Source organism: Neoarius graeffei, chromosome 11, assembly GCF_027579695.1.
Source record: "Neoarius graeffei isolate fNeoGra1 chromosome 11, fNeoGra1.pri, whole genome shotgun sequence".
Lineage (NCBI taxonomy): Eukaryota > Metazoa > Chordata > Actinopteri > Siluriformes > Ariidae > Neoarius > Neoarius graeffei.
Window position 1 is genome coordinate 42,306,152 of NC_083579.1, and position 14,357 is coordinate 42,320,508.

General features: G+C 40.8%; 1 protein-coding gene across 2 annotated transcripts in view; it reads right to left on the bottom strand.

Annotated features, from left to right (window-relative positions):
- Window positions 1–14,357, bottom strand: part of eif2ak4 (eukaryotic translation initiation factor 2 alpha kinase 4) — a 141,512-nt gene extending 127,155 nt beyond the window's left edge. For both annotated transcript variants that reach the window (XM_060933940.1, XM_060933941.1), the window contains exons 1-5: window positions 14,017–14,357; window positions 4,405–4,520; window positions 3,207–3,309; window positions 1,093–1,266; window positions 731–811 (exon numbers count right to left, since the gene is read on the bottom strand). In XM_060933940.1, the coding sequence (XP_060789923.1) occupies window positions 731–811; window positions 1,093–1,266; window positions 3,207–3,309; window positions 4,405–4,520; window positions 14,017–14,148 (606 nt within the window). In that variant the 5' untranslated portion in view covers window positions 14,149–14,357. The remainder of the gene's footprint in view (window positions 1–730; window positions 812–1,092; window positions 1,267–3,206; window positions 3,310–4,404; window positions 4,521–14,016) is intronic.

Genomic DNA, 14,357 nt, shown 5'->3' on the forward strand with positions numbered 1-14,357 from the left:
CAGAAACAGCCCTGGGTGCTGTGCATTCAAAGGCCTTTGAGGGGGACCTGAGAGGGAGAACAACCTGCGCCATGGCCAGGGAGCAAAAAGCCCTGACCATCAAGTAGGCCATGGAGGAGCTCAGTTACTACCTGGTGGGCAGAGACTTTACCCTGGTCAATAAACACACTCCCCTGCAATGAATCATGAAGACTAAGGACACCAACACCCACATAACCTGCTGGTTTCTCTCAGTGCAGGATTTCAAGACCAACGTCGGGCTGGTTTCTTGTCCTGCTGAAACCCTCCACCCACCTGCACCGTACCGCCTGGCATCTAGTGGGTCCAACCACCCGTACCATTCACCCTACAGCCAATCTGCACAGTCTTTCACTCTCCCCTCATGAAAGAGAATAAAAGCACCTTAAACTGCCTGGGTCCATATCTGTGTTCAGCCGGTCATCGAAGCAATACGCTACAGTAGGGTTCTTCATTTGTCAAACATCAATCACATACATTCACCAGACACTTTATTAGGAACACCATGCATCTGCTCATGCAATTATCCAGTCAGCAGCAGCAATGCATAAAATCATGCAAATAAAGTTTAAGAGCTTCCGTTAACGTTCACACCAAACACCCATATATGCACAATCATGTAAATTATCCAAATCAGACAAATCATCTGGCAGTAGTGCAATGAATAAAATCATGCAGATCCAAGCCAAAAGCTTCAGGACAAAAATCTTACCAACTTGGCCAACTCCTTCTTCCTCTTCTCCTCTCGTTTCTCTTCTTCTCTTCTCTGGATTTCAGCAAGTATCTCATTTTGCTGTTGAGATATCATTAAATAGTTAGCACCAAGAACAACATGGTAAATAACTAACCAAAGGCACATTCATTTTTGTGATCCATGTCTGAAGACTCGCATGATCAGAGCTTGGCCAATATCTCTGAGACAAAGCGATAATTACAAGTACACGATACGTGACAAGAAAATAGTCAATGGTATACGACTGCAATCGGCATTTACTTTGTCCTTAAACAAAAACGATACATACAGCAAGGCATCATTCCGATTTGAGTCAGAACGTTACTGTGGAAGCGATATACCGTCTGTTCTTCCTGCCTGCGACGCTGGTCAATCCTCTGCTGCTCCTCGAGGGCCAGGCGTTCCTGTTGCCGCCTGTGGTTCTTCAGCATCTCCTCATGAAAGGAGCGAGAAGGTGGAACATTGTGTTCTGTAAGAAAGCTCTGCACAAAGTCTGCTAGCTCATAGATCATCACCTATGGTGAGGAGGTGAAGAGAGGCAGAGAAAGACAGAATTGATTAGGCCATTATGTCCAGCATGCATCTATCCAACAACCTGACCAGATGCAGGCATTCACTGTGTAAAGAAAGCACCCGTCATAAGGACTTGTTTTTTTTTTTTTTTTTTAATAAAAACACACAAGAATAGGCATTTTATCTCGTCTTTTGCCTGCAGCATCTATGGTGACTTTGGCTATCGAAGAGCTCAGGTGTTAGTGGCAGTAACTGCTGTACTAGCATTTGGAAATACGATTCCATGTGTAGTTTGGACATCAGAACAGTTGGATTGATTGGTTTCAGTAGAAAGTCATGACAAATCAGTGTAACCAATCAAATGCCCAATCCCGCCCACTAACTTTGATGGATGACTGACAGCATTAATTAATTCACGGTGCATCATGTACCAGCAATCATGAAATAAACAAATAAATGACATGATAATTAAATCATTACAAGCAACAAATTATTCCAGCACATACTCCAAGTTTAATCATTTCACATTTCAATTCGGCGATTTCATTTTTAATTATTTCACTTTCTCAAAAAAAAAAAATACGTTTTATATTGGGACATTATTGGCGTCCCCTTACTGGTACATTCAGGCTTCGTGTCATTTAAACCATACAAAGTCCCATTACAAACAGGAAGGGGTGGGGGGTGTCTAAGGGCCCCAGGACATGCAGATTCATCTCATCTCATCTGTAGCCGCTTTATCCTGTTCTACAGGGTTGCAGGCAAGCTGGAGCCTATCCCAGCTGACTACGGGCGAAAGGCGGGGTACACCCTGGACAAGTCGCCAGGTCATCACAGGGCTGACACATAGACACAGACAACCATTCACACCTACAGTCAATTTAGAGTCACCAGTTAACCTAACCTGCATGTCTTTGGACTGTGGGGGAAACCGGAGCACCCGGAGGAAACCCACGCGGACACGGGGAGAACATGCAAACTCCACACAGAAAGGCCCTCGCCGGCCACAGGGCTCGAACCCAGGACCTTCTTGCTGTGAGGCGACAGTGCTAACCACTACACCACCGTGCCGCCCATGCAGATTCATGTCCAAACTATTTGTTGTATTGCTTTTTTGTTGTTGTTGTAGCCTGATGAACAAATGGGTTCAACCAGGAAAAGGAACTACTTCCTATTGGTGTTTTTTTTTTAGTACATGTTCAGTTTAAACAATATGTGCTTCATGGTGGTGTGACGCACCTCGATGTTATAACTATAAGCCCATGCTACTTGTTCCCACCACACACACACTAGCTGAGGCAATCTGACTGATGATAGAACAGTATTTACTTGGAGAATTAATTAGCACACATGAATGACAAATCAGAAACACACCGGTATTTGCAAACACAGACAAACTCAAGCAAAATCAAGCACAGCCGATTTAAAACGGTCACATAACCTTGTGCTTATACATATAATTAGACAAAATAATACCAGACTGAAGTAATATTTTTTTAAATATGATACGAAGAGATAACACTATCACTCATAGGCAAAACTTTGACCAGTGACTTGCTGACTTTTCATTAAGGGCACAAACACAATGTTCTTCATCATAAACTTTATCAGAAGAACAGAAGGACTATGATTACACGGTTAACCCATCCTGGGAATTCACATACTTGACCAATTCCCTAAGGCCCATTTTAGGTCACTAGCTCTTCGTACACTTTTAAATTACCTTCGCTACCACTTTTTAGTGTAGTCAGTTATATTTCTGGAGCCTTCACTCATCACTTATGCTTCTATCAAAAGGCCAATAAAGAGGTCGTCCTGTTCATGGGTATTAACTCTGACTCTTGTGCACACACAAACCGTGAAGATAAATTTCCCTACAGTTTTCCTCTCAAGGTCTTGCCTTGATTAGGTTCCAAACTCTAGAACAAGGTCTCAGACTCACCTCTCCACATCGGTCCAAGGCCAGTTTGGCCAGCTGACTTTGCAGGTTTTGAAGATTGTCATTTGAGAGACCTTTGGCATTTTTCAGTTCAAGTTCTGGAGGCCTGGTGCACAAGAGAAAGTGATCATTAAACTAAAAATGAAAGCACACAGTGGTTGGTGTGTAATGAATTAAAGCCATTCTCTTTGTACCAGGCTTGTGGTACTCGAGTCCGACTCATGCCCTAAATTTAAAGACTCGTGACTTGACTTGAGCACCGATGACTTTGGCTCAGACTTGTGTATTAACTGCATTCAGACTCGTAAACTGGAGACAAGGACACCGATTTCTTTATTTTTGTCTCATCTCATTATCTGTAGCTGCTTTATCCTGTTCGACAGGGTCGCAGGCAAGCTGGAGCCTATCCCAGCTGACTACGGGCGAAAGGCGGGGTACACCCTGGACAAGTCGCCAGGTCATCACAGGGCTGACACATAGACACAGACAACCATTCACACTCACATTCACACCTACGGTCAATTTAGAGTCACCAGTTAACCTAACCTGCATGTCTTTGGACTGTGGGGGAAACCGGAGCACCCGGAGGAAACCCACGCGGACACGGGGAGAACATGCAAACTCCGCACAGAAAGGCCCTCGCCGGCCACGGGGCTCGAACCCGGACCTTCTTGCTGTGAGGCGACAGCGCTAACCACTACACCACCGTGCCGCCCGCTATGCAAGTTCTGAAACTTAAAAAAAAAAATTATTTTTAAATAGCCAATAGCCTTCATCTATTTGACACTCCACTGCTACTCTGTTCGTCCTTCCTGGTTACATCATTTGTGATTCAAGCTCGTGCAGAAAATGGGCTCATATGAACAGAAACAAGCAAGTAGCTACATAATCATAGCAATGTTACGCCTCGAGAAAATACAATTCAAAAAGTGAAAAACAACAACTTTGAAGCTGTTTGTGGATGAATAAAAGAAAACATGGAATAGCCGTTCTCTAAAGTGTGTATGAAATAAGAATACGTTTACTACTCGTTAGAATCGCATGGTAACTTTTTAAGTAATGTTATGAGAAGTGAAGTGTGTAGGATGCTAACTTTTCACATCATCCCAAAATAAGGCCAAACACAGTAGTGTAAAGACAACATTTAACAGTGAAGATGGCACGTCGAGGAAAAGCAATAGATAGATGCATGCAAACTTACACATCAGGGTACGTCGGTGGACATTTGACCTGCAAATCCACAGTCACGTAACACTCCTGGCCATGGCTCAGACCTTTAGGGCGCAGGTACAGGTACACTTCTGGAGGACGCTTGATCTGAAATTTGAGAACAAACAGTGTGTCAAAATATAGAGTTCACCATATGGTACATTTTGGTGGAAAATCTCAAGAAAAGGTACCAAATTGTACTTTTCCTTGTCGCTGGAGTGGCATCTTTCACCTGGGAATGTGAATATGGTGTAGATTTTGAAAAGGTAAATAATCAGACATTAAGGGCCATCCATCCATCATCTGTAGCTGCTTATCCTGTTCTACAGGGTCGCAGGCAAGCTGGAGCCTATCCCAGCTGACTACGGGCGCAAGGCGGGGTACACCCTGGACAAGTCGCCAGGTCATCACAGGGCTGACACATAGACACAGACAACCATTCACACTCACATTCACACCTACGGTCAATTTAGAGCCACCAGTTAACCTAACCTGCATGTCTTTGGACTGTGGGGGAAACCCATGCAGACACGGGGAGAACAAGCAAACTCCACACAGAAAGGCCCTTGTTGGCCACTGGGCTCGAACCCGGACCTTCTTGCTGTGACGCAACAGCGCTAACCACTACACCACCGTACCGCCCCATTAAGGGCCAATGATGTACATTTCAAAGCTTTATTTACTGTAAAAGCTTATAAGTAAACCACAAGCGCCATCCCAGAGAAAAGATGCACACACTCACTCACTCCTTCCAGCTTGTCCCACTTATGTTTATAGGGTCACTACCATGTGGACCTTACTGATCCACGTACAGTGCCAGTCAAAAGTTTGGAAACACCTTCAAATTTGTTGTTTTTATTTTTTTCCTACATTGTAGAACAATACTGAACTCATCAAAACTATGAAATAGCATATGGAACATATGGAATTATATGCAACTCCAACAGCCCCACTCAGCTTGACTCAGCCCAACTCAGCCGCGTTGGTAGTGGAAAAGCGGCAATAGAGTAGCCAGTTGGCGTAACTGCTTGTCTTTGGACAGTGGAGGAAACCCACGGGAAGAACATGAAAACTCCACACAGAAAGGCCCCTGCTGGGCACTGGGCTCAAACCCAGAACCTTCTTACAGCACCATGCCACCCAAAAAATGTACACACTAACAAAAATAAGTGTACTCGAGCAGTTCCACTCAAGCGACCAAGAAAAGTGATAAAACTTTTGGAAAACAAACTGACCGCATCTGACAACTGCAGAGGAAGACTAACAGTTCTTAACCAGAAACTGGCCAGAATCCAGACAGTTAAAACACACTGGTTCCCACTCAGATCCTGTACAGTAAAGGGTCATTCCGTGCCAACTCACCTAAGGGTCCCCACATCACCGTCTCAGATTTTGCTCAAAAAATTCTATAATCAAGAATCATATGTTTGTACCACACATGCAAAATATTAGCTCCCAATTCATTGTAGTTTTGGAACTACAGGCCTTTGAAATTTTGATGTCAAAATACCACATGACGAAATGGCTCTTTCCCCAACTTCAGAGACCCATAACTTTTTATTGCAGCTATCTAGAAAGTTGTGTGTGCAGATTCTTACTGAATGATACCCACTCTTTTCAAATCTGTTGTCAGAAAGCCTCTGAAGGACATACGTTTTGCATAATGGGAAGCCAAAAATGACGTTTTGGCCAAAATCACATAAAATTCATTAAAACTCTAGGGGGCATAGTAGAAATATGAAGCTAGTTAGATTTTTTTCCTCACTACATAGTATTTGTAGGGTTGTTATCTGTTCACAGAAACATATTTTGCCATGAAATTTCAATTCCTGAATTTACAAAAAAAATTTTAACATCTTACGTCCTTTCCGAGGGGGCTAAAATAGGGCATTTTCGCCATCTTATTTGGTCATGTGGCTAGGGGTTTAGGATCTTCAAATTTTTTGTGAAGATGCTCTCATACAAGATGTAACTACTCCCTGATTTTTTTTAACAAACGCCCCTTGCTTCATATTTTAATAATTTTTTTTGTACATGGACAGTTTCATCATTTTTCACTTTTTTCCACATTCAGAACTCTGTAACTCTAAATTGGAAGATTCCTACTAGCAGCTATTTCAGATTTACATACACTGACACACAAATTTTCATATTTTAGTAGTTGTATGCCCAAGAAATTCATATTTTTCTTTCTATTGGGACCTAAAAACAGCTATTTGGCCAAAAATGACAAAAACGCTGGGCAGCTTTTAATAAACAAGGGAATAATAAAGGGGTGTTTTGCACACAAATTAAGGCTTATAAGAACCTAATCTAGGCATACACATTTCCTGAACAACTTTTTCTGTATTGTATATTATTTTTTGCAATTAGAAAATTTTAGGTATAATTGCAATTTTTGTTGAATATCCTTGGAAAATATAGAAAAATAACAACAAAATTCTGGAGTAGTATTTTTTATATACTTCAAGGTTGTGTAAGCACAAAACATTTAGCAATGAGGTTTTATTTACATATTAACACATTCAATGATCCATGATCATGATGTTGAAAAACATCACAAGATTTGTACATAATTTAAAGTCAAATATGGGCATCCGTGATAATGGGTAATTCATTCACAGGCAGTACAGTTTCATGTGATGTGCTAAGACACTCATAAACTGTCATCTTGCACCATCAGAATGACTTCAACTTGGAGGCTGAGTGGCATTTTTTTGCCACCAGCCACGGAAAAAGTCCATGTGACGGTATTGGGGGCACAGTGAAACGACTTGTTGCAAGGGCTAGTTTGCAAGCAGCTGACCATAACCAAATTCTCACAGCTGAAGCAATGTATAAATGGGCTGACCAGAATATCATGGGAATCAAGTTTTTCTTTGTCTCTGCAGAAGAAATTCTTCACAATGCTGTGGCATACAAGTTGGAACAGCGTTTCAAAAATGTTTCAACCTTTCCTGGAACAAGATCTCATCACAGCTTCTGCCCAATTGCACCCACTCAGCTGGAGATGAGAAGGGTTTCTTCTGATGTGGTACCATCATCGGTAGTGGACATAGGACCTGAAACCACACCAGTTTTACAGTCCCAGTTACAGGCCCCAAGCCAAATGTCCCAATCTGCACCAAATATGTACCAGCCAGGCAAATATATTGCCTGTGTTTATGACAGAAAATGGTACATTGGAAATATTGTCACCAGAAATGAAGAAGAAAATGATGTGTATGTCAATTTCATGAGACGAGGACGAGGCAACACATTCTCATGGCCACCACAAAGCAGGAAAGATGAATGTTGGGTGCCTTTGCTTCATGTCCTTTGTGTGGTAGAGGCCCCAAACATAAAAAGTGGGGGACGCCATTACCAACTAACAGAGGATGACTTCAAACTTGTGAAAGACTTAAGTTTTAACTTATGTACTACTAGATGACAGTTTATGAGTGTCTTAGCACATCACATGAAACTGTACTGCCTGTGAATGAATTACCCATTATCACGGATGCCCATATTTGACTTTAAATTATGTACAAATCTTGTGATGTTTTTCAACATCATGATCATGGATCATTGAATGTGTTAATATGTAAATAAAACCTCATTGCTAAATGTTTTGTGCTTACACAACCTTGAAGTATATAAAAAATACTACTCCAGAATTTTGTTGTTATTTTTCTATATTTTCCAAGGATATTCAACAAAAATTGCAATTATACCTAAAATTTTCTAATTGCAAAAAATAATATACAATACAGAAAAAGTTGTTCAGGAAATGTGTATGCCTAGATTAGGTTCTTATAAGCCTTAATTTGTGTGCAAAACACCCCTTTATTATTCCCTTGTTTATTAAAAGCTGCCCAGCGTTTTTGTCATTTTTGGCCAAATAGCTGTTTTTAGGTCCCAATAGAAAGAAAAATATGAATTTCTTGGGCATACAACTACTAAAATATGAAAATTTGTGTGTCAGTGTATGTAAATCTGAAATAGCTGCTAGTAGGAATCTTCCAATTTAGAGTTACAGAGTTCTGAATGTGGAAAAAAGTGAAAAATGATGAAACTGTCCATGTACAAAAAAAATTATTAAAATATGAAGCAAGGGGCGTTTGTTAAAAAAAAATCAGGGAGTAGTTACATCTTATATGAGAGCATCTTCACAAAAAACTAGAAGATCCTAAACCCCTAGCCACATTAACAAATAAGATGGCAAAAATGCCCTATTTTAGCCCCCTCGGAAAGGACGTAAGATGTTAAAAAAAATTTTTAAAAATTCAGGAATATAATTTTCATCGCAAAATATGTTTCTGTGAACATATAACAACCCTACAATTACTATGTAATGAGGAAAAAAATCTAACTAGTTTCATATTTCTACTAGGCCCCTTTGAGTTTTAATGAATTTTAAGCGATTTTGGCCAAAATGCCATTTTTGGCTTCCTATTATGCAAAAAGTATGTCCTTCAGAGGCTTTCTGGCAACAGATTTGAAAAGAGTGGGTATCATTCAGTAAGAATCTGCACACACAACTTTCTAGATAGCTGCAATAAAAAGTTATGGGTCTCTGAAGTTGGGGAAAGAGCCAATTTCGACATGTGGTGTTTTGACATCAATATTTCAAAGGCCTGTAGTTCCAAAACTACAACATAATTGGGGGCTAATATTTTGCATGTGTGGTACAAACATATGATTCTTGATTAGAGAATTTTTTGAGTAAAATCTGAGACGGTGATGTGGGGGAGTTCCTGAAATTTAGGTGAGTTGGCACGGAATGACCATAAAGTAGGTGTGTCAGAGCAGGAAAACACTCAAATGTGCAGGACAAGAGGTAATCCAGAAACAGGGACTACTGAGAACTTTTGCTTTGTCACATATCATGATTGTGGCTCTGAGAGATGAAGCCAGCTGAAATTCCCCCCCCACTACGCTTTTTTTTTTTTCCCCTCAGGTATAACTTTTTTTCCTCTTTATTAAGTACAATTAAACAGAGCTAAATCAAGAGCAAAATACAGATATGAACAAGACATTCCAAGAACAGACTTAAAAAAAAAAAGAGAGAAAAAAAACAGAATAGACAAGAGAGTAATTAAGGCCCTGTCCACATGGCAACAGGTTTAAGGTGAATCTGATAAAATTGTTTATCATTTCGGCCTGGCGTCCACACGGCACTGGCGTTTTCGGTGCCCCAAAACGAAATCTTTTGAGAACGAGTTCCAGAGTGGAAAAATCGGGCAACGGCCCCGTTGCGAAGTCGTCTGGACGAGTAGAACAGATTTGTTTACGATGACGTCACAACCACATGACTGTCAGTGCTTCACGCCGGGTAGAAGTGTAACGAACTTGATGCGAGTTGTCAACAAATCCTATAACTTGGTTCATGAAACGAGCTTACAAAATATTGTCACTGTGAATATTTATTGTGTAATGGTGCAAAGAGAGAGAGAGAGAATAGCCCTTAGGGCAGAGTCAATCCCGCCAGCAAAAATAGGGAAAAAAAAAAGGAGCGATCTCACCTCTTCAGATGTTGGTTTAAGTCCGACAATACATTCCTCAAAAAGGGCGTAGAAGAACAAAGTAATCCATCAATGTGTAGCATTCAATTTATTCCGGACCATGAAAGAATTCTGGAGGATATCAGAATGTTGGCGTACCGGCTTCCATCTACCCCCATTCATTCCTCTTTCTGCGTCTCCATTCAAAAAACGAGCACGTGATTTAAAGGGACTATAGCCATAGGATAGGGAGTGAGAAGGTGTGCGTGTGACAGTGACAGGGATAGTCACTGTGCGCATGCGCAGTTATGCGCATGCATCTACTTCTCTTGTTCTGGTGTCTCCGATGGGACCGTCTTACAGCGCACGTAGAGGTGTGGCATGTGTATTGCATCATTTTCAGCAAGCGTTGCGTTGCCATATGAACCTGATATTTTAGTGATCCGTTGCCCATGTGGACGCGATATTTAAAAAAAAAAAAAAAATCTCGTTGCCGTTGTCTTGTGGATGTAGCCCAAGTGTGCGAGAGCATATTTCCTGTAAACAAATTTAACGAATTGCAAATATTGATAGTCTTAAAGCCTTTGTATTTTTCTATGAAGAGACTGTCCTCATATATTGTTCAAGTTCTTTTTTAAGTCCAAAGAGTTCAGGCTTTCTGTTGATGAATTTGCACTTGTGTATATGTGAAATTTTGCTAAAAATAAAAACATCTCATCTCATTATCTCTAGCCGCTTTATCCTGTTCTACAGGGTCGCAGGCAAGCTGGAGCCTATCCCAGCTGACTACGGGCGAAAGGCGGGGTACACCCTGGACAAGTCGCCAGGTCATCACAGGGCTGACACATAGACACAGACAACCATTCACACTCACATTCACACCTACGGTCAATTTAGAGTCACCAGTTAGCCTAACCTGCATGTCTTTGGACTGTGGGGGAAACCGGAGCACCCGGAGGAAACCCACGCGGACACAGGGAGAACATGCAAACTCCGCACAGAAAGGCCCTCGCCGGCCCGGGGGCTCGAACCCGGACCTTCTTGCTGTGAGACGACAGCGCTAACCACTACACCACCGTGCTGCCAAAATAAAAACGTTTATTTAAAAAAATAATAAAAATGCAACCTTAACTTTGTGATTAAAGTTATGAAAACCAAAAATGACACAGTCTTATAGTAAAGGTGAAAATCAGAAAAGACAGAATCAGCAACATAGCTGTGGAAGTCCCTCCAGAATTCATAAGTGAATTCACATGACCAAAACAAGTGAGTAGATGTTTCAGGATGCTTTTGGCAGAAAGAACAGTTAAGGTCAATATCATTCTTAAATCTTGATAAAGATTGTTTTGCAGGGTAGAATTTGTGTATCAATTTAAATGAGATCTCTTTGACTTTGTTTGATAGAAAAAAAATCTTTGTGGTAACGTCCAAACTTTTTTCCCCATCAATATCAGACACAAAATTGGCCCAGTAAAATGATGCTGGTGGGACGGAGACTAGGCCATCCTGAAACATGGCTCTTACTTTGGAGTTAGAAAGCTTACCAGATGAAAAACAAACCCTACCAAGAGAAGACTGTGATACATCAGGAGGATTGAATGATAGGGGAGGAGAGCTGTAAGAGCCCCTGAATAACATACACAGACCAGAAGGAACAGCATCAAAAACCACTGAAAATTCTCGAGGTGTTATTGGTATATGGGTTGTTTTACAATCAGGGTACAAAGTTTGTGTCACAGGGGTCCAAAATTCAAATTGATTCAAACTGGTTCTTGTACCAGTTTTTAGGTGAAGGACAAGTTAAAGAACAGATTTCAGGTAATTTTTTGACATGTGTGTATGGTAGTTTTGTGTAATCTGCTATAAGATAAAGAAGATTATGGCTACATCCACACGACAACGGCAACAAGATTTTTTTTTTTTTTTTAAATATCGCGTCCACATGGGCAACGGATCAGTAAAATATCAGGTTCATATGGCAACGCAGCGCTTGCTGAAAACGATGCAATACACATGCCACACCTCTACGTGCGCTGTAAGACGGTCCCATCGGAGACACCAGAACAATAGAAGAAGTAGACGCATGCGCATAAACCCCTTCTTCTGTAGCATCAGCCACATAAAGTTTTGATTATTAGTCAGTAGCATAAAATAGTATCTATTGTCTAAGACACTTATTTATATTTCATATTAAAACGTCTATGTAAATTAATACATAGAAAGCCTGGCCAGGCGCTGAACGTTCTTCTGCCTTCACTTTAAGAGAAATTCAGGGCGAGCATGAGCCTAGGTTCTTCCCTGTCACTGTCACATGCACACACCTTCTCACTCCCTATCCTATGGATATAGTCCCTTTAAATCACGTGCTAGTTTTTTGAATAGAGATGCGGAAAGAGGAATGAACGGGGGTAGATGGAGGGAGAGAGAGAGAGAGAGAGAGAGAGGGGAATGAACGGGGGTAGATGGAAGCCGGTACGCCAACATTCTGATATCCTCCAGAATTCTTTAATGGTCCGGAATAAATTGAATGCTACACGTTGATGGATTACTTTGTTCTTCTACGCCCTTTTTGAGGAATGTATTGTCGGACTTAAACCAACATCTGAAGAGGTGAGATCGCTCCTTTTTTTTCCCCTATTTTTGCTGGCGGGATTGTCATGTGGTTGTGACGTCATCGTAAACAAATCCGCTCTACTCATCCAGACGACTTTGCAACAGCGCCGTTGCCAGATTTTTTCACTCTGGAACCCGTTCTCAAAAGATTTCTTTTTGGGGCACCCAAAACGCCGGTGCCGTGTGGACGCCAGGCCGAAATGATAAACAATTTTATCAAATTCACCTGAATCCGTTGCCGTGTGGACAGGGCCTAAGTGTAGCTTTAAGCAGGGCTGGGAGAAACAAATGAAGTGATTCTCGGAGAGGACTTTTTTTTTTTGACAATTCAGAATCCACTACTTCCTTAGTGCTTTTAAATATAAGGCTGTAAGCTTTGTGTTAGTTGTCTCTAATATTTATGTCCCAATATCTTGACCACATTTTAGGATGAAAATAATCATTTTAGATCTGTTATTTTATATTGAAAAATTAGCTGTCTCGGACAGGACATTTTTTGACACAATTACATACTAATTTGATCAAAATAGTCTGAAAACTTACTGGCATTCAACATTAAAACTTAACTATGTTTCCAATGATATGGAACCAAATATGTGTTTTATGGTATAAAGAATGATTTAAGTGCATCCCTTTTGGAGCTACCTGTGGTCAAAAAAGCACTTTTTCTAAATGACACGAGTAATTTTGCTAAATATGACATATATTGCCATACATTCACCAAAAATACACTACCGTTCAAAAGTTTGGGGTCACTTTGAAATGTCCTTATTTTTGAAAGAAAAGCACTGTTCTTTTCAATGAAGATCACTTTAAACTAATCAGAAATGCACTCTATACATTGCTAATGTGGTAAATGACTATTCTAGCTGCAAATGTGTGGTTTTTGGTGCAATATCTCCATAGGTGTATAGAGGCCCATTTCCAGCAACTCTCACTCCAGTGTTCTAATGGTACAATGTGTTTGCTCATTGCCTCAGAAGGCTAATGGATGATTAGAAAACCCTTGTACAATCATGTTAGCACAGCTGAAAACAGTTGAGCTCTTTAGAGAAGCTATAAAACTGACCTTCCTTTGAGCAGATTGAGTTTCTGGAGCATCACATTTGTGGGGTCGATTAAATGCTCAAAATGGCCAGAAAAATGTCTCGACTATATTTTCTATTCATTTTACAACTTATGGTGGGAAATAAAAGTGTGACTTTTCATGGAAAACACAAAATTGTCTGGGTGACCCCAAACTTTTGAACGGTAGTGTAACGTTATCACCAAATTTCTTTTTGCATGGTAAATAGAGCGATCACAGCGCTACAATAAACAACCAAGTTTATTGAGTCAAGCCTTTTGATATTGAAGATAAGTGTTAAATGTGATTTTAGCTTGCGTACCCTGATTGTAAAACAACCCATATTATATCTCATAAGAAATTCGGAATAATTATTCCCCCCTGCTACTTCAATCCAGTCGGTTCAGTGCTTTGACGTCATCACTCCGCTACTTTGCCGTACCTTCCACGGATGTTCAGTCCTGATGTCCTGAAAGTCATCTCCGAATATTGACGCAAGAGCTTCCAGCTCATTTTCCTGTTGCACTACATGGTCTTCATTTCCATCCGGAGAATTAAGAAGAGAATCGCTCATTATTCTGTGACATTTGACACATATCTCGCTCACGTCCCAAGCGGAAACAAACTTCTCGCTCTAATATAGTCACCGTTCTTCCACCAGGAAGTCAACAAAATACGCCGATATCAAAAACATAGCAGCTACAAACTTAAATGACTCATATAAACACACGTCGCGCAGTAAAAGCGTAACTTCTAATCTGGCGCACAGAAGCCGTCAAGACT